The 18,949-nt window shown below is 37.1% G+C and overlaps 1 protein-coding gene across 9 annotated transcripts in view; it reads right to left on the bottom strand.

Moving 5' to 3' along the window:
- Positions 1-18,949, bottom strand: part of EPHA6 (EPH receptor A6) — a 381,012-nt gene that overhangs the window by 197,868 nt on the left and 164,195 nt on the right. For all 9 annotated transcript variants that reach the window (XR_005258586.1, XM_038150645.1, XM_038150636.1 and 6 more), the window contains one exon: positions 2,587-2,742. Coding sequence is in view for 8 of the 9 variants with exons in the window: in XM_038150645.1 (XP_038006573.1) it covers positions 2,587-2,742 (156 nt within the window). In the remaining variant the exon portion in view is untranslated. The remainder of the gene's footprint in view (positions 1-2,586; positions 2,743-18,949) is intronic.

Here is an 18,949-nt window from a genome sequence, read left to right as displayed (position 1 = left end):
TTTTTTTAATAGTAAAAACATAACAGTTTGGAAGGACTAATCTAAATTCCACTCATATCTGTATCATTGTTTATTAAATTTAAATTAACCACATCTGCACAGATCCACCAAAAGCAGTGAGGTTGTATTTATGACAGAAACATAATTTTAATAACTGAGAGACTAATTTGAAAGCAGTGGGGCTAAATATATCACTTAGGGAATAATTTGGCCTGAAGACTCTCCATCAAGACTGCTAATGTGCAAGGTAAAAACACAGTCTGCCTGTCAAGAGCTTCACTGTCATTAGCAGAGCTGACAATTAGTGAAATAATCATCACTGTAGGTGCAAGATGAATACATCTGCTGTGCCAATCAATAAAGTACCAATACCCTACAGCCTAGGCTGAATAGGAGACAGTAGTACCTGGTGGCACTGAACCAAGAAATCAGAATGTGCTTCACTGTCTCCTTTAGTTCTTCTTTCTCCCAAGTTGAGGTGAGATATTGATTTTTGCCCTGCCTGAACTCAGTTACTTTGGCTGACATTCTCAGCAGGAATGTGGAGGTCTAGCACCAAGTTTTTCCTGACAATTTTCACCCAAAGCAGCTCTCTGCACTCACATTTGTTAAGAAATCAGCAGGGTGTTGAAGTAACTGCACTCTGATGCCACAGGGCTCTCATGCTCCGCCCTACCTTATCAACATACCAGGGTATCAGGGCTTATAACTGTGCCCTGAAAGATAATTATGCAATCATAATGCCACATTTGAGTAATTTTTTCAAAGAACTCTCTTTTGGCAATGAAAAATCAATGACTTATAAATAATATGGAGCCACATCTCCATAATGTATGAGTGAAACCCTCTTCCCACGCATGGAAGTGTCAAGAACACCTGGGATGTTTTGGCTCTGGGAGTAAGTTTTTAATGGCCTGTGCTTGTGGCATGGATTTGAGTGGATTTGTAATCACCATTTTCCTATGGGAAGCCTAAAAGGATGCTGTTTACTCCCTCACACACTTCATGCAAAATGCCAGGCCTATGTGCTCTGCTTCACAGTGAGCTGGGACTGGGGGACACTCTCTGAACCCTGAGCCCCTGAAGTATCCAGAGGCTCAGACTTCCCTTCCCCCTGAAAACCCTCTGGTTAGATTAAACAGTTTTCTGCCTTGGGTCTGAGGAGGGCCATTTTTAGTGACCATCACCCTCATGAAATGGATGGACAATGTCTTGGTTTTGATAATGACCTCAGTATCTATGTATTTGTATATCAGCTTTAAATTATCAGGTCTTTTCTAAATTTGCCCAGTCCAGTGTCATTGGAAAAAGCAGAATGAGCAGAGGAAGTAGCTCAATTCAGTCAGCTCAGTTATTTTTTCGTGATGCTGCAGAAAACATCCCAAAACACAGCTATGCACTGATGGTTACTGCAATAGCCCTTTGTCTTTAGGGCTTTATCTCATAAAAATTTTGTATACTTAATCTGTCAAAATACTTCATTAATTTAACATGTTATTTTTTTAGAATTCTCTTAATTGTGGCACAAAAAGTACCAAGATCAAATCCTCCACCAAAAGAATTAATGAAGTGTTATACCAAAAACTGAGTGTCTTAGAGGATTCTGCAAAGTCTTTAATCACCTTTATTAAATAAGTTATTTTAATAGCCTATTAAAATATAGTATTTTACACACAGATTTTCAAATACTGCTGTTTGTTCCAGTTTTTAAATTAAACAGCTATAGTTGCCTTACAATCAATAAATTAATCCCAGTGAGTAATGAACCATGAATAGAAATCTTTAAGAAATATTTTATTAAGTGGTAAGAAAACTTATGCTATGTATTTCTAGACATAAACCCATTGATCATAGTAATACAAATATTTTCTCAGAATTTCTGCCCCCAGCATGGTGGACATCAGGCTTGTCTTAGGGACAAATATAAGTTAGTCAAAAATCAAAAAATTATGTATTCTAAAATTGGTCAAAAAACCCCTAATGTATTTTCATTATCACAGTTGCACAAGAGGGAATAACTCTCTGTTAAAAGAAGCTGATGGCGCAAGAGGTTTAAGTTATACCTCATCCTGATTTAATTTTTTTTTCCTTTCTAAAAATTATTTTCTTGTCTTTTTAGAGCATTTAGTTTTTATTTGATTGTGTGGGGATATTATCTTATACTTTTCATTTAAATCTGAGGAGACAGCAGAGCATGTTATATCAGTTTTTTTCTTTACATGACTCAAGCTTTTTTAAACTTTTTGCACCAGCAAATTTTGAAGTATATAAAATGCACATTACTGGTAGTGAAAACACCATATTGTTATCTATATTACAACAACTACACTTCCTCCTATTATCTCAGAATTACAAGTTCAGAAGTCACCAAACTAAGAAACCTGGGTATGTTTACAGTTATCTAGACACTAAGCAGAAATATGCCATTTGAATTTTGATTTTAAAAGTCTCCTTTGATTAACAGGAATGGAATTCTTCACAAACTCATAGGTTTGGGTTTTGTTTTTTGTTTTTTTTTTTTTTTTAAATACAAAACCAAATAAAGCAGGCAACAGAGCTGCCAACACTGGTAATGATCAGACTTACGGGTACATGCCATAGTTGGTGGGTCCTTCTCAGCTCTGAAATAACCTTTCTCACACTGACAGACAGAAGTTGCTTCTATGTGAGTCAAACTGTGTGGAGGGCACTTGGAGCACTTCACATTTCCAGCAAAAGCTTTATAGAATCCAGGCCTGCAAGCTGCAAAGTAAAAAGATAAGTTTCATTAACAGAAGAACATTTTGATCATAAATAAAATCTGTTCCAAGCAGTAATAATGCTGCTTCTTTCCTTTCCAATCTAGATATAGATGCTTTGGTGATACAATTCTTGACATTTTTTTTTTATTTTGGTATATGGACTTAAAAGAATAAAAAGAATCTGTTCTTGGTATATAATAGGGAATTTTGAAGAAAGATAACTTCCCAATTTTTAGTCAGTCCTCAGTGCTGCTTGAAATTGTCTCTAAATGACTTCACTACTATCACTAAACATTATTTATGTTTTATCTACCTGTATTAACCAAACAGAGTGAGATAACTTCTATATCTGCCAGAGCTGTTAATATGGCTTCCTTACTGAAGTAATGGACAACTTGCAACACCTAAAATATTTACCCCCACAACTCCTTGATGAGACAGGGATGACATCCCCAAATATTTATGGCTGGTCTGACTTGCGTCCAGCACCTCATAAAACCTCTGAGAGCAGGGCCACATCAGCTGGTCCCTGTTGGCAGGAGAGGCTGGAGGATGAGGAAGGGATGAAGGAAGAGATGAAGGAAGGAGATGCTGACACCATCCAGCACAAACATGCACAACCCTCCTGACTGGGCTAGGAAACAACCTGGAGAGTAGCCAGCCTTGGAACAGGGAATGTTGGGATGCTCAGAGCTCATCACTTCCCCAGTTACTGGGAGCTGGAGTCCCTGCTGTTCTTAACCACAGCACAAGCTCACAAGCCTTTTTTTGCTGGCCTTTAAAGCAGAAACAAGCAGAAACAACATTCAATAAAATAAATCTTATCCCAGATCTCTCGGGTGGGCATACTGAGATACTATTTTAAAATCATCCTCAGACTTCATCACACACATTTAAACAGAGATTTCTTTCTTTTTCTGCCAGCTACCACGTTTGCACATGCCAAGCATGTACTGCAGTTTCTATCTTCTGGCTTTCCCATATAAAAACATTAAAAATTAAAGAGCAACTCAGACATGTGCAGATTTTACAGGCTCCTTTTCCTCTTAACGCCTCCAGTAGTACAATGGAAACCAGCACTATAAATATAATCTTGAGGTTCCGTGTGGCTTTTTCTCACTTTGACACATTCAAGACTATTTTCTTTACACTGCTAGAGGAAATAGGCAGTACTTCCTTTTCTTGTAATAAGATACAAAACGATTTAAAATTAGGTGGTTTTAAAAAGTACCTCAAAGTATGCATTTAATGGATTCAATATCAGTTCATGTTAATTGAGTTATTAAAAAGTATCAACTCATAGATAACATATACAGGATCAGTTTTTCTTCTGATTCTGAAGGCCTTTCTTGATAGAAAAGCAGTTTCAGTAGTAGTTGAATGAAAAGGAGTAAGATGACACTGAAAAAGATAACCCTTGATTGCCTCTCAGAACCCAAGAGCCAATTTTTCAAATGCAATTTCAAGAGCTTAATTTTGACCCAGCAATTTCAGCAGTTCTCCTCCCAGTGTGCTGTTCTGACTTTGCTGAATAGACATTAAGGAGGCATCCTGCCTTGCTGTCACTGACTGAAAAAAAAAAAAAAAAAGATTTCTGGTGTTAGAGATAAAAGGGGTGGGAACAGCAGGGATTTTCCCCTTGGAAGTAGGCTACTGGTCTGATGCAATTGTGACTATAGTGAGTAGCAATTTTCCACTGATTAGAAAGGCAGCAGGTTTGGTGCAGGGAAGAAGGCAGCAGTGTAGGCACTTACTCCTCTCAGATGTGCTGGAAGGAAGAGAGGAGGTAAGGCAAAATTAGGGGAAGGATGCTGGGCTTCCCTGCTCCCTCCTCATCTTCTCATGCCCAAATCCTGCCCTGATACATATTAAATTCTTGCTTTATTTCATATGCTACGTTTGTGAGTCAAGAGCTGACAATTCAAGATTACAGTTTCATTCAAAGCAAAATGAGTGCTCTTTAAAATTCTTATTACTTCTGAAATTCATGTCTGTCAGTCCCGAAATCATTCCTTCTTCCCTTCTGTCTCCCAAACAACAAATTACTTTGGATCAAAAGAAACACAAATTTCCCTTTCAAGATCAATATTTTGTATAAAATTCAACAAATTCACTATTACAAAATAAAACTCAATGAGAAGATTTATTTCTGATTAAAACAAAAAGCATATGTTTTATTCTGAAATGGTAGTCTCTGTTGTATTTAAAGCAATTATATTTTTGACATGGTAAGTATTTTAAAAGAAAGCACATGCATACTCATGGAAAAGGTGGAGGGAAAAAATAAATGGATTAAGGTAAATAATTTTATTTCTTCTGAAGTCAACTCAAGTACATCTATCCCTTAAGTCAAGTATGTATCAAATTCTGTGGCAGAGAAGCTACAGGGATACCAGGAAAGATTTCAACTGAGAGGTTTACAAAGATATTAACAACCCACTCCTCACTCAAATGCAGAATCTCACAATGATTATTGATACTTCCAAATAAAAAACAGTCCTTGCGTTCAAAAGAACACAAGCTGAAAGCCCCAAAATTATCACAAGCTTGGGAAACTCATCCCTCTGGATAACTCAGAGTTGACTGCCACCATTCATGGTGGAAGAAAATAAACTGTTGCTGTGTCAAAGTCAAGGAATATGCAGCCTCAGTCTGAAATACAGCACTTCAGCTACTGTACAAATCTAAGCTTAGACTCTGATAATAATTATTGTGTTTCAATAATTAACAAATTAACAAAGTGGCAGATTAACCAAAATAATTACTAAATCTACTATTTTCCACAGAAAATCTGCAAATTATTTCTGATGATTACTCAAAAAAAAAAAAAAAAAAAAAAACAAAAACAAACCAAAAACCCAAAACCAACAAAACAAGGTTTGTTTTTATCTATGTTACCACAGAGTATTTTTTCTACCTTCCAAATCACTGGGTGACATCTTGTTACCCCTTATGTTTTTTAGCAGAGGTGACTTTGTGAGTTACTGATTATAGGAAGTGTATGAAATTCGACTTTTGTAAAGCCTGGGGAAAGACTGTACATTGTCTTAAAGGTTCAGTAATTAGCAGGGTATCTGAATGAACAATTCAAAAACACTACAGGTTTCTCCAATGAAATATGAGCAACTAGGCAGAGAAACACTGATAATTCAATTGGCTTAATAAAAGATAACACATCTATAAATGTGCTTTGCTGCAGCTTCACCAGAATTTGACTGTGAGTTTTGGAGGTTTTCTAACTAATATAATTTTCCTTATTTAATGTTGAATAGATGGGATTTAGTTTTGTTTGTTTACTGCATGGCCACCTGAGGGTCTTTTGAATTGCCCAGTCCAGTAAATGAGGCATGGCTCCATCACTCCACAACACAGCCATGGGCTCTCTTGTGCAAGAGTCTTTATTGCTCGAGGCTCTTACAGTCATTAAGTTCTTCCCCAGCCTCAGGTGTGTATAATATACAGACACAAAACCCAGAAATAAAAATGCAGCAGTCACCTGGTCATAACACCTTGCTCCTTAAAAAAACCAAAAGCAGCATTTTCACTGCTCTTTGGGAGCACATCATTGTCCAAGATTCCAGTTTTCAGTTGTTTCAGTTTCATAACATTTGAATTGACCACTACAGTATTAGCTGAAGATGAGTCCAAAGGAAACTTAGGAACAACTTTTAGGCATGTCTGACACTGTTGGTTGGTGGGTGGGAAGGCATTTGTCATGAAAACGGATTTTTTTATAGCTTGTGAGAACTCATCAATCAAATTAAATCAAAGAAGACTCTGTTGTCATTTACAATGAATGGCAACCATCAGTAGCTGTGGAAGAGGTGTTTTAATCTTTCTGAATCACACACTTTGTTATGCATTTCCACCTCATATATTTTTTTTTAACCTTGCTTTACTGGATCCCACTAAATCCCTGTGAGACTGGCATCTTTCATATTTGTTATATTCTGAATTATCTCAATTGTAAAGTACTCTTACCCCTCTTCTATTCGCTCACTTTATAAAAAGGGCAATCCAATAAGGCCTGGTCTGTTCTACCACTGTGCAGAAAGAACTATGACAATACTTCAACCAATTTATATTTTAGTAGAAGTGTCTAGAAAAGATAGAAAAGAACATGAAGAAAAGAATGAAATGAAAGTTGGATGCTTTATATTAAAAAGGCAGAATACAATCACAAAATCAAGGCTAGGATATTACAGAATTAGGACAATAAAGCTATGAGGACAACCTTTGATTGTGAGCACTATCTGGTTAAATAATCTCATCTTTCTCACATCATTCTTGTTTTATTCAGCTAATGAATGGACTGTGAGGAGGATTCACTTTGGGTCATGTTCAAACTGATAGTGAGACTGTGCAGCATGAGTTGCTAGAAACCTGAGGAAGAATCCAGTGGAGGAAGGCCAGCTATCAGAGATTATAAATTATCAAACATGCTGGTTAGTTCAAAATACAAAAATAAAAGACATCATAGTATCCAGAAAGCAAAGCTCTAGTTTGATTTAGTTCCTACACAGGGACAGGTGACCCCCCTAGAAAACCTAATGACAGAATGACTCAACTTTGGGGTACAATAGACTGATTTCCCTTTTTTGTTTGCAATAAATTTGATAATTAGTATTTCTGGGTGCTATGGTCTGCACTTAAATGCATGTGTGTTCATATGCTGCAGTCAATCTCTTCTCTTGCCAATATCTCTAATATTTCTATTCTTAGATTTGGAGAACTGATAGGAGTATTACTGCAGCCCTTGACTTAAGAGAGAAGCAAGGCAGAGGAGACAAAAAGAGGCAGGTATAAGGCTGCTTCTTCAAATATGACTACATGATGACAATAGGTAAATGAAATTAAATGTTCTTCCTCTTTGTGCTCTTTTTTCCCCCAGTGACTCTTCTGTCATTCCCATATTTCAATATTCTGTGGAGTTTTTTTAATGAAAATTATTAGAAGAAATGACAAAAGAGATAATTGCCATCTATCAAACAGTATTTTCAGTTCACAGCAGTGCTGTTTTTCCTTGTATAAATCACTAGTTTCAATACAATAACTTGAACAATTATTCAGGTCACATAGCATGATTTAAAAGAATCTGAGGTTTATCCAAAAAAATACATACAGACAAGATATTAATTATATTAATTTTATCACTGCCTGTCATACTGGGTACAATCCAACAGCTCATCAAAGAGCTGGGCTGTGCTACACAACCCAGGTGAATCCTCTTCTGCACAGACTCATTTCTGTACTACAAAAAAAACAAACAAACAAAACCCCTAAACAAAACAGAAACAAGGATCCTAAATGCTAAACTAGAATTTAAGAATATGATTCTAAATGCATAACTACTGCTCAAAGAAAGAGATGGCAAATATTTTCAATCTTGATAAAACTCTTTTTCACTTAATTCTTAGAACTAGGTGAAATATTTTTTCCAGACTAATTTAGTAAATAAAATTTACTATTACAACAGATCGATGGCATGTAGGGATGTTCCACTGAATACAGAATTAGAAAATAAGTGTTCCAATGAATACAATAAATCAATAGAAAATTACAAAACGAGGTTCATTTCATTGAAATATCAAGCACTGAAATCCAGATAAAGACAATATCCATAAAAACACCCTGTTCATAAAAAAGGCTACGCAGCTGCAAAGAGGGGCTGCATGCTTTTCAAATTACCCCTTAAAAATGTTTTATAAACTGTACTCATGAGTCAAAAGAGATTTATTTTAAGAAAAGTTGCTATATTGCAACTTACAGCAATCTTGTGTGGTTTTAGTTCAGATACTCTTTCCTAAAGTCTCACAGCAGTGCCAAGTGACAAAAACGGCTGCAAGACTGAGGTGCTTTATCAGTGATGGAAAGAGAGAGAAAACCACCAGGATGCACCTTCACTGATTTGTGCTGCTGACTCTGTGGTGGGGATCCCTGAAGTCCAATAAATTTGTTGAGGTGAGAACTACAAATACTCAAATGCACTGTTCCACACCCAAATTAGTCTTTATTTCTGTAGATATTTTATGGATAGACCTCATAGAAAAACCAATTTCACAATTAAAAAGATTTAATAAAGGAGACAGTAAAAATACTGTTTTCTACACTGCATAATTTTAAAGGAGTATCACTGTGTTTTAGGAAGATAGTGAATGAAAGGAATCAGTCAGGCTAATTAGGGCACACAATAAAAATGGTAATCAAGGAACGTGACAGCAGAGAAAAAGAAGGGGAAGTAATTTCCTGCAATATATCAGTGTATACTCCTGGGATCAGGAAGGTCTGCAGGAAAAGAATGGAAGGAAAAGATCATTACAGCTCCAAGCAGCCATCTCCAGCATCTCCAGTAATCACCTTTAAACAGAAAAGGAGAAATGTAACCCTGAGAACACTTCAGGGCAATGCAGAACTTATTCATTGAGTCCTCAAATCTGTCCACAGTAGCTGAGAAAACTCTCTATTTTAAAGTATAATATCAGTAATGCTTTATTTCATTGTTATTTTTTACTTTTTAATCATTGTTCCATTGTTGAGATTAGCTGGAAGGACTTTTGGGGGAAAGTGATAAGGCAGGAGTGTGGTAAGTTTCTCAACACTGCAGTGAATGCAGCAACAAGAAATATAATTTATTGTAACTACAGAAGGAACCTGCGTTTGGTGGAATTTCTCTGTATTATTTCAAGAGGAATTAGTGTCCAACTTCTCTTTTCATAGAACCTTTCATGCTCCTGTGTACAGCTGAGGACTGACTTACCAGAAGACACTGAAAACAGGCAATAGACCATACCAAATACTTTCTGCAAGAAGAAAAAAATGGTCTGAATAGATCAGATGCATTTTGTGGCCAATTCCTTTGCAAATTATGAATCTCTTGCATCTGTTGGTGAGAACAGTTACAGAATCATCATCTCCTGGCCTGAACATAATAACCAAATGCTAGAAAAATCCCTCCCACTATTAAAAAGCTTTAAAGTGCTTTCGTACCAGATAAATGTACAAAAACTGCTCATCTATGGAGAGCAGTGTGTCAATCATATTATATCCTAATTATATTTTATATCAAATGCTGTCATATATCTATCATATATGTGTTATTCTCCCTCTCTGGTCCTTCTATTGGGATCATAAACTGTAGTTTCTGTCGTCCCTCTCCACATTTTTCCTCCTTCTTCCCCCTACTATGTGAAACCTTTCTGTTTTCAGCTCTGAACATATGATAAGTAGTTATGGATTTCTCTTTTTCTCTGTGCAGTAACAGCCCCTTGGAATCTGCAGATGCACTTTTCTCTATCCATAACAAATTATTCTGCTAGCCTGGGTTAATTAATTCCTATGATAACCATTACTCAATTTCCTTTGCACGTGGGAATTTTTGGTAACTAATTTTTTTTTCTGAGGTTGTTTCCACTTTTGCACAAAGACCAAAACTTCCAGCCAGAGTGTTGTTGCAATGATGTTTTGTTGGCTGGCTTTATGTCAGATTTTCTGTGTGAAAATAGTAATTTGCCAGAGCTGTTCTCAAATAATTAATGTCCCTTGGCTTCATGCCTCCAAAAACACCCAAGGTGTGCACTGAAATCCTACAAAAGCTCCCCCTGTCATGAATTACTACTGGATAAGCTTTCTAGAAAAGGCAGACCTTGAAGGAATGGAATATCCTTACAGGCAGTTATTAACAATAAAAATCTGAACACCAGTGCAGTCTCCATTTACAAGGTTATAGTTTCTTGTTATGGCCTTATTATAACACTGCAGTTTTTAATGGCTTAAGATCCAAACCTAAATTTTTTTGGGTTCACTGCTTTCACTACAGCAATTATTTTGATAACAGATCAGCTAAAATGATCAGCTAAAGCAATTTTTTTCTTCTCTGTGCAATTATTAATGTAATTAGTAAGATGCAATAGCAATGCGAAAACAATCTAACCCACTTTAAAAATACTTTAAATAATCCAATTTTTATAAGGAGAGGCTTAAAATCATGCTTGAATTTTTTATTATGGTTACCAAGATTGCACATTCACGTACAGATTTTGAATGTGTGATTTATTTAAGGCCCTGCTTTATTTGCATTACAAGTCAGGAGTTTGGGCACACAGACAAAATTACTGTAATCATGGGGAATATTTAAATGCCCCAATCCAGACATGTAATTGTAAAGTCGGGTAATTCATATGCAAAAAATGCTGAAATGTCCTTATAAAATCAGGCATTTGGCCTTTGAAAAATAGAGTCCTTTTGGATGTGTTTGCAGAAAAGCTCACAAGCTTGATTTTTAAAGACACCAAACATGATTAGTGACTCCCAGACTATTTCAGTTCTGACTTACCATTGAAAATAAAGTACTCATGTGCTGTGAGACATAAATACAATTTTCTTTTGCATTATCTCTGAATACCCACAAGATCACAGGCAAATAATCTTGATTATTAAAAATTATTTTCAACCCATCTTTTTGCCTTCTACATTACTATACTTAATTTTATGTAATCTTATTCTATTCTATCATTGTTTTAAGATGTAAGAGTAACACAATGTGGTACTTGTGAATAAAAATTCTATGATTTATGTCAGCAACTAACACAGTATTTAAATACCTATTTTGCCATGGAACCAACACATAAAATTCTGTAATTAGTTCATTCAAGTTTTCCTTTTCCTCACATCCACGTAGAATCACTTGCAGTACTTAGCCCAAATTACAGCAACTATTTAATTGTATTTACACAGGTACAGATGACACCAACATTCCTGGGGCTTTTTGTGGGTTTTTTTGGGGGGGTTTTGTTTATTTTTTCCATAAGCAAACATTGCAAACTTCTCCCAATCCATCATCACAGTCTGATTAATGTGAGTTTCAATGTATAGGCAATACCTTGGTAACCCAAGGGAAAGCTCTGACTACTGTCTCAAATATTCATCTACTGGCCTTCTAGGACAGGAATAAATCCTTTGATGATGCAAATCCAACCCCATATAAATAAAGCAAAAATCAGGAAGGTGCCCTTTATCTGAACAGGCTTCTAATTTGTATTTCACTGAAGTAATTATGTGGGATAAATCTTCAATCCTTGTGCCTAGAATATTTCACATGATTGATGACAAGAATCAGAGTTAAATATTGCTACTGAACACACTGATATTTCACACTGATATTTCACTGATATTTCACTGAATCTCCCAGAGATGAACCATGAATTTAATATGAATTCTCAAATAATCAAGTTGGTATGAAAAATGTTCCCTCCAATAAGACTTCTAGTATTGATAGAGAAATTTGAGCTTAAGAACACAGGTAAGTATTACCATAAAACATATTAAATCTGCATAAAAGCTGAATCTTTCCTAAAAGAAGTACAGAGAGGCTTATTTCTAGTTTTCAACTCTACTGGATGCACATTGCAGTGTCAAGTATTTTTTTCCAAACAAAAAAAAAATAACATTATCCCCATCCTGAAAATCTCAACCAAAGCCTTAAGCTTAGAGAGGTCAGTGAGACTTGAATTCAAGATTTTCTAGCAGTTCACTATCCTGACTACAGGTGCCAGGCCCTCACATGCCACAGGTCAGGTGGGGCTGTAGCTCTTTAAATGAGGAGCCAAACACCCCAAAAAAGCATCATAAGGTCATCTTACAACTGAATTTACTTTATTCTTTTTCCCCCCTTTTCTTCACAGTTGCAAACATACAATCAGAGATTTGGCATGAAACTGATCTCTTAACTACAGACTGTTTAGCTCAAAAAATATTTTTTTTAGAAGTTATTAGCATCACCTTAGTCAGACTGTGTGAATATCCTGCTATTTTTAAATATGTAAATTCACATGACATTCTGAAAGAAAAATGTTTGAAGTTTTAAATAGGCATATGTGGTTTTTGGTAACATTTCAGGGCAATCAAATGACTAAAAAAAACCTGGCAACAAATTTTTTATATCATTTTCGATATTTGACTGATGATTAGACATGTCTGGAATAATTCCTCAATCAAAAGAAAAATAAAATTCAGAATTAGTGTTACACAGTCCACAGAAATGACAACTACTGATGCTGCATTGCCATTCCTCATCAGATTGTGAATTTAACTCTGGTAAAGTTTAACTTCATTTCAGCTTTTAAATACTTGTTAAGAAGTGTGCAGGACAGAGAGCTTTTGAGTTGATAAACATCTCTGTTCTAACTGAGGTGTGGACACATGACAGGAATAAAGAGAGCTACAGCTCACTAACTGATCCAGGGGCTCTGGTTGTGTCTGAGTCCTCCAGCAGGTAACATTACATTTATTTCACACCTGGGGGTGGCCCATTGCTTGTATGTGGTCAATTTTCACCTTTTTCCTTCACTTACATTCACGTTTCTCATACTGTGAGCAAAATGACTGCAAGACAAAGGTCAGGAGCTACAATTCTGACAGTAAATGAGACACTGGTGCCTTCATTCAGTATTTGGAACTGTAAAATTAGGAATCTGTGTTCATCTAAAGAGTAACGATGGGCTGTACCATTTGGCATCTTTTTTATTTTATGGGCTAATTTTTTAATAGAAAACTCAAGCGAGACAAACAGCCACTGTTAAACTCAGCTACAATAATGTAACTACACTTGACATGAACATTTTCAAACACAATAAAAAGTAACATAGCCACAGATGTTTAGTTTTAGAAAAGTAGATACATAATATAGAAATATATACACGAAACTACATTAATTTTATTTGGGAATAAATATATTTCTAGAGACTCAGCCACATGAGAAGTGGCTGAGGGAACTGGGGGTGTTCAGCCTGGAGAAAAGGAGGCTCAGGGGAGGTTGTAGCAAGATGGGATCAGTCTCCCAGGTAAATGTGACAGGAAGATGAATTTGAAAACTCAGAGACATCAAAAAAACTGAAATTAAGACCTTTCCATTAGATGATGCTTAAATGCCATTTATGTGGTGCAAGAACTTTTGTTATGAAATGTAACATTGATTAAAACAGAAAGATTATCTTATATTACTTCAGAATAGTAAACAACAATCTTTTTGATTTGTAATTATTACAATGATAAATGTTTTAGGGTTCAATGGAAGCAGAAGCTTAGGTCGAAAATGGAAATCAATATTAAATTTATACATCTTATCTCAGTTATTAATTTGCATCTATACATTTCAAACCTATCACAGCTGATAAAGAAAGGCCTTACTAGCAGTCCAATTAAGAAAGGCACAGGACTGGAGCTACAGGTAATTTCATTTACAGATATCATTGGTCTGGGAAAACATTTACATCATCTTGGGTATTATTCTTGATATCAGCTCAGGCTATACACCTACAATATTTCAAATAATTAGGAATTAATTACACCTTCTCTCCATCCTCATCTTCCTTTCCTCCATCATATATTATAAATTCTATACTTGCAGAATGGATCCTAATCAGTCTCTTTATGTTCACACAGAGTGGCTATGCAGTCAAGGCATACAAACAACCCACAAAGAGGCCTGTCAGGGATACTCGCTGCCACTTTTGATATTTGGAAGAAATCAGTGACCTCAGATACTTTTTTTTTTTTACAGAAGGACTTAAGACAGCAATCAAAAGCTATAAGAACAATAAGAAGTCAATACAAAGAGGATATCCATGAGTTACTATGGTATAATATTGCTGAAATACAAAATTGGAAGCAACCTCTGTTCAGAGGTACATTAAGTGTTAGCCTTCATAGTGCTTCTAGTATCTCCTTCATTATCCCAATTAAGACTTTAAAATTTCATCCCTAAAATTACAACTGCTTGTTTATAGACTGCTTTCTACTGCAAAACCGTAAGTACATGCATCTTAACAGTGTTTGTGGAATAATGAGATTTGAATCAACTATGAGACTCCTAATCTTAATTGGCAAGAGGTGTGGGAAGATGGAAAATCTTTTTTTCCTATAATCTAATCAAACTCAGCAGTATCAGCTTCCAGAGTGCAACGTCAGCCTTTCCCCTGAGGGGCTGAGCAGAAGGTTACGAAAAAATTAATTGTAAACATTAATGTAAATACCAAAAGTTCATACTGGTCACGGTAAGTAAGCCACCTCAGCAACATTTGTGCTTTCTCTTGTACTCCCTCACTTGTGTTTCTGGTACTGCTTTCAGCATCCCACCCCAGCAGGCTGAAGCAGGAGCTGTATTCTCCCGAGGGTTGAATTGAAAACAGAAATGTTTTCATGGGAAACTCACAAGAACTCAGAAATCAGAACCACTACAAGCTCATCTAGTCAAAGCCAGGAGGAACTTCAAATTCCATTCTTAATTCAGAATGAAAATATTTCTGCAAGAGTTTTTAGAAGATATTCTCTGATAGAAGGAAGAGGAAAGAACTCCTGTGGTGGTTGTGACGAACTGGAGTTTAGGGCTGTGCTGATACTGCATTACAGTCGCAACAACCCTCCTCTCCTTGATGCTAATGCTCATCAGGTGCATCAACACTCAGGACACTAGGGAAAGACATAGATTGTCCCTGAGTCCTCATGAGCAGCAGGGACAACTCACCTCCAGCAAGATGGAAGCGAGCTCATCTGAATTCCTAAGCTCTCACTTTGATGTGGGTCATGAAGATGAAGAGTGGTGTTCAGTACAATGTGGCAAATAGGAGGAATCATCCTGGATAATCCCCTCTCATAGCCATAGTAACAAAGCACTAGAATTAAAGAAGTAAGTTGACTTTTCAAAAACAGATAAAAAGAAGGAGCCCTCTTCACATCACAAACAGCAGTAATCCCTTTATGGCTCTTCGAGTCTACATATGCAAGTTTGCCTAGACTTCTAAAAACAGCCTGAAACTGTAAAAAAGATGAAGAGATACTTTTTTGTGTTAATCTGCACACAGATAAGGTAAGACTCTAAAATCCCCAAGACAATCCCCAAAGCAGGGATGTCTGTTTGCCTACAAAAAAATCTCAATGACTACTAACAGTATCTATCATCTGTTGCTCATCTTTTCTCTAAAACATACAGAAGCAAAGGTGAGGTGTTTGATACACAGCTGAGTAAGAAAGCAGCTGGAATTAATTTATGCATAACCAGCCAGACGAGCTGTTGCAGCTGATGGTTATGCATTTTAGCACAGCCTGCTGCTGGCACATTGTTTAAATAAAAAATATGATGCCCACATATTTAAAGCAATGATGGAGAGCTAATGATCAGTTTCACAGCAGTGGGCTGTTGCTTCCTAACTGTTATTTGGACTCATTTTTTATAAGTTAGCGCTGGGTTTTGTTTTATTAAGTATTATATTTTATGCAATATCTCCTTTATTTTATAATATCAAGCTGAAGGGAGGGATTTCAGCTGAAGCGCCAGACTGCCATTCTACTGGGCAAGCCTGGTATGCACTGACCAGAAACATAGGATGAGATTGATGTTTCTAGAATATGATGGCATCCCTAGTGGCAGGGCAAAGCTGGCAAGGGTACCCTCAGAGCCAATGCTGATAGTGCAGCAGCCAGGATTTAAAATGCTGTAATAAATGGAACATTATTTCATCAGATGCAATGTGCCATGGCTTCTGTCTTACTTTCACTCATCTCAGTGCACTAAAATAGTTCAAGGGACATGGAGTTACTTTTCTTGTCTACTTCTCTGCCATATTAAGTTCAAGCAAAGCACACAGAAATAGAACTGACCTGAACAAATGTCTGGCCGTTTCTCTTGGGCTTCAAAAGCAAAAAGGTGTTACAGGAAAAATGCAGAGTTTTACTGACTGTAGGCTTTACACAGAATAGAAAGAAATAGAATCTGTTAGTACTTCTAACTGGAGAAAAACACTTGGCAACTGCCAGCAATTCCTTTGTATGAGACAATTTATAGGAACACTTACATGCACATTAAAATGCCCAGCTGTCGAATTGAAGAGGAGGTCCTTTCAGATGGTGATGCACTATATATCAAATGACAACTGTAAACAATAATAAATATATAATAAAATATTGACCTTAATCCTTAGGAAACCCTAGCCCTTAATTTTGCCACTAGTTTGAAACCTGCTAACATTGACTAGAAATTGTTTTCACTTATCTAGTAAATGACTGTTAATTTATGAAAAGGTGCATCCTGTGGCTTAGGAATTCATGGTCAGGAAGGAGGGTGCAGCTGATGGAGTCTTGTACCAAAGGGCAGTGAAAACAGTAGAAAGAGAAATCATTCAGTGTTGTAAGTACAGACAGTGACCCAGACACTTCATGTAAGCATTGCACAGAATATTAACTGGCCTGCTAATAACACTGCTAAGAAAACAGCCAGCTGAAATTTACTATATTAAATTGGCAAGCAGCTGGATTTTATTTTCTTCACTGTATGCCAATATTTTAATTTTAATTTTATTTTTATTACAAAACCTAGCAGATTTTGGGGGGTTATAACTGATATTTTTAAGCACTACAGTCCAGTACTGTCCATCTCAATTTGATAATTAGTTAGCCCATGGTATCACAGAATTCCCTCTGACTGAAGTCAGTGCAGGAGCATTGGTGACTCTTTGAGTGCTCTGTGTTGTTAAGAAAGGATCTTCTGAGACCTGCTCACAAATGAAGAAGAACTAATCAATCCCTATTGGACAAGCTGATTACCTGGAAATCAATCAGTCAGGCAGCTTGTTCTGTTGGCCTTCAGGATATGAGCAAAGGCTAAATGTAACTTCCAGCAGAAGTAGCACAGAAAGCACATCTATGAGGCAAATATCTGTAACACAGATACCGAGAGCACTGGAGCACAGAATTTCTTGTTACTGTCCCAAAATACTCTGCTGTGACATGGAAAGCACAGACATTCCCATTCCCTCAGTCAACGTCTCACAGCAGCTAATTTTCCACCAGTGATCAGGAAGCTCAGAGCACTCTTTCATCAACACCCAGGGAACTGAACTAGGTCCTCGTGCAGAACACTTTGCCCTTCTGCTAATGCAGTTTGTGTTTCAGATTCTGTTTGTGACAAGCTTTGAATTCTGTTTGGGTTTAACATGGAATTACAGCTGCTGGGTGCTTCACTCTGTTACTGCCAGGTCCAGAGATAGCACAACCTGGGAAAGGAAAACAAGTGCCTGCAGCAACTGATTGACAGGCCTGAAACACCTGGGAGAAGACCATCGCACAAGAAATAATGGCTTAGAGAAAAACAAATTAGGAGCTGATTTATATTCCAGGAGACATTTTATTGCCTGCCATTCTCCATCCCACTGAAATATTGTGATGGATTAGGGTGACAGAAGAGAATTGCTAGGTGCTGGTAGTGACAATTTGAACAACAAGGTGAAGGAAACACACCATGCTCTGCCTCTCTCCAGAACATGGTGAGCTTATTGTGGAGGGAATACAACCCATCAGTCACTGGAGGAACCTCAAGGTGTGTTGTTCCTCTGTGCATTCACACTGTGGGCATCTCTCACACCCAATTCTGGTGAAGTTTAAGGTCTGTATTGTAAGGTAAGTGGGAATTGAAGACTGAAAGCATTCCCAATAGCACTAGGAAATAACTGCAGTAAGATCTTTCATTTGATACCAACCCCCCCAAATTTACTGAAAATATCTAGAGCCATATGAGCAGAGCTGTTCTGGAAAGTGGTAGCTGAAAAGGTACTTGGTCAGGCAGGCAGTCTAAGTATAAACTGAGTCATGGCTCTCCTAAAGTATCAGTGGCTATGATCCAGCCTGGCCTCAGGCAGTGTGTTACCATGATAACTTGTCCAAAAAACACAAAGGTGGAGAGGGGAAACAGAAAAGAGAAGAGAACTTTTGTTTCACAGCCCACTGTCACAAAGGAAGATGATTAGAAGTGAGTCAGAAATCCCAAAGTAACAGAGCTGTCAGTGGTAGTGCTGAGACCTCAGGGATCTATCACAAGAGGTCCTAGGACTGTCATGGAAAGGGAATCTTTAATCAGATTGGGAGATTTCTGTGGGATTCAGGGTGCTTCCATAAAAGGCTGCATCCTCTCTATCAGCCTGGCTTTCTCTGACACCTGCTGGCTTGTCACTACAGGGGACAGGTTTTCTGTGCCCCTGCTGCTCAGAGTGCAACTGAGATGGATCTTCAAGCACAGGTGTTCTGAAGCGAGGTTCAAAATGTCACCCTTTAAAGAAATCCTCAAAAGAAGTGGATTTGAGAAGGAAGATGTGCTTGTCAGGTAAAACTGTGGCAGCTGCTGATACACAGCAGCTGGAAAAATAAAGGGCATGATGTCTTAC

This window comes from Motacilla alba, chromosome 1 (assembly GCF_015832195.1).
Source record: "Motacilla alba alba isolate MOTALB_02 chromosome 1, Motacilla_alba_V1.0_pri, whole genome shotgun sequence".
Taxonomy (NCBI): domain Eukaryota; kingdom Metazoa; phylum Chordata; class Aves; order Passeriformes; family Motacillidae; genus Motacilla; species Motacilla alba.
This window is presented reverse-complemented; position numbering and strand designations above follow the sequence as displayed.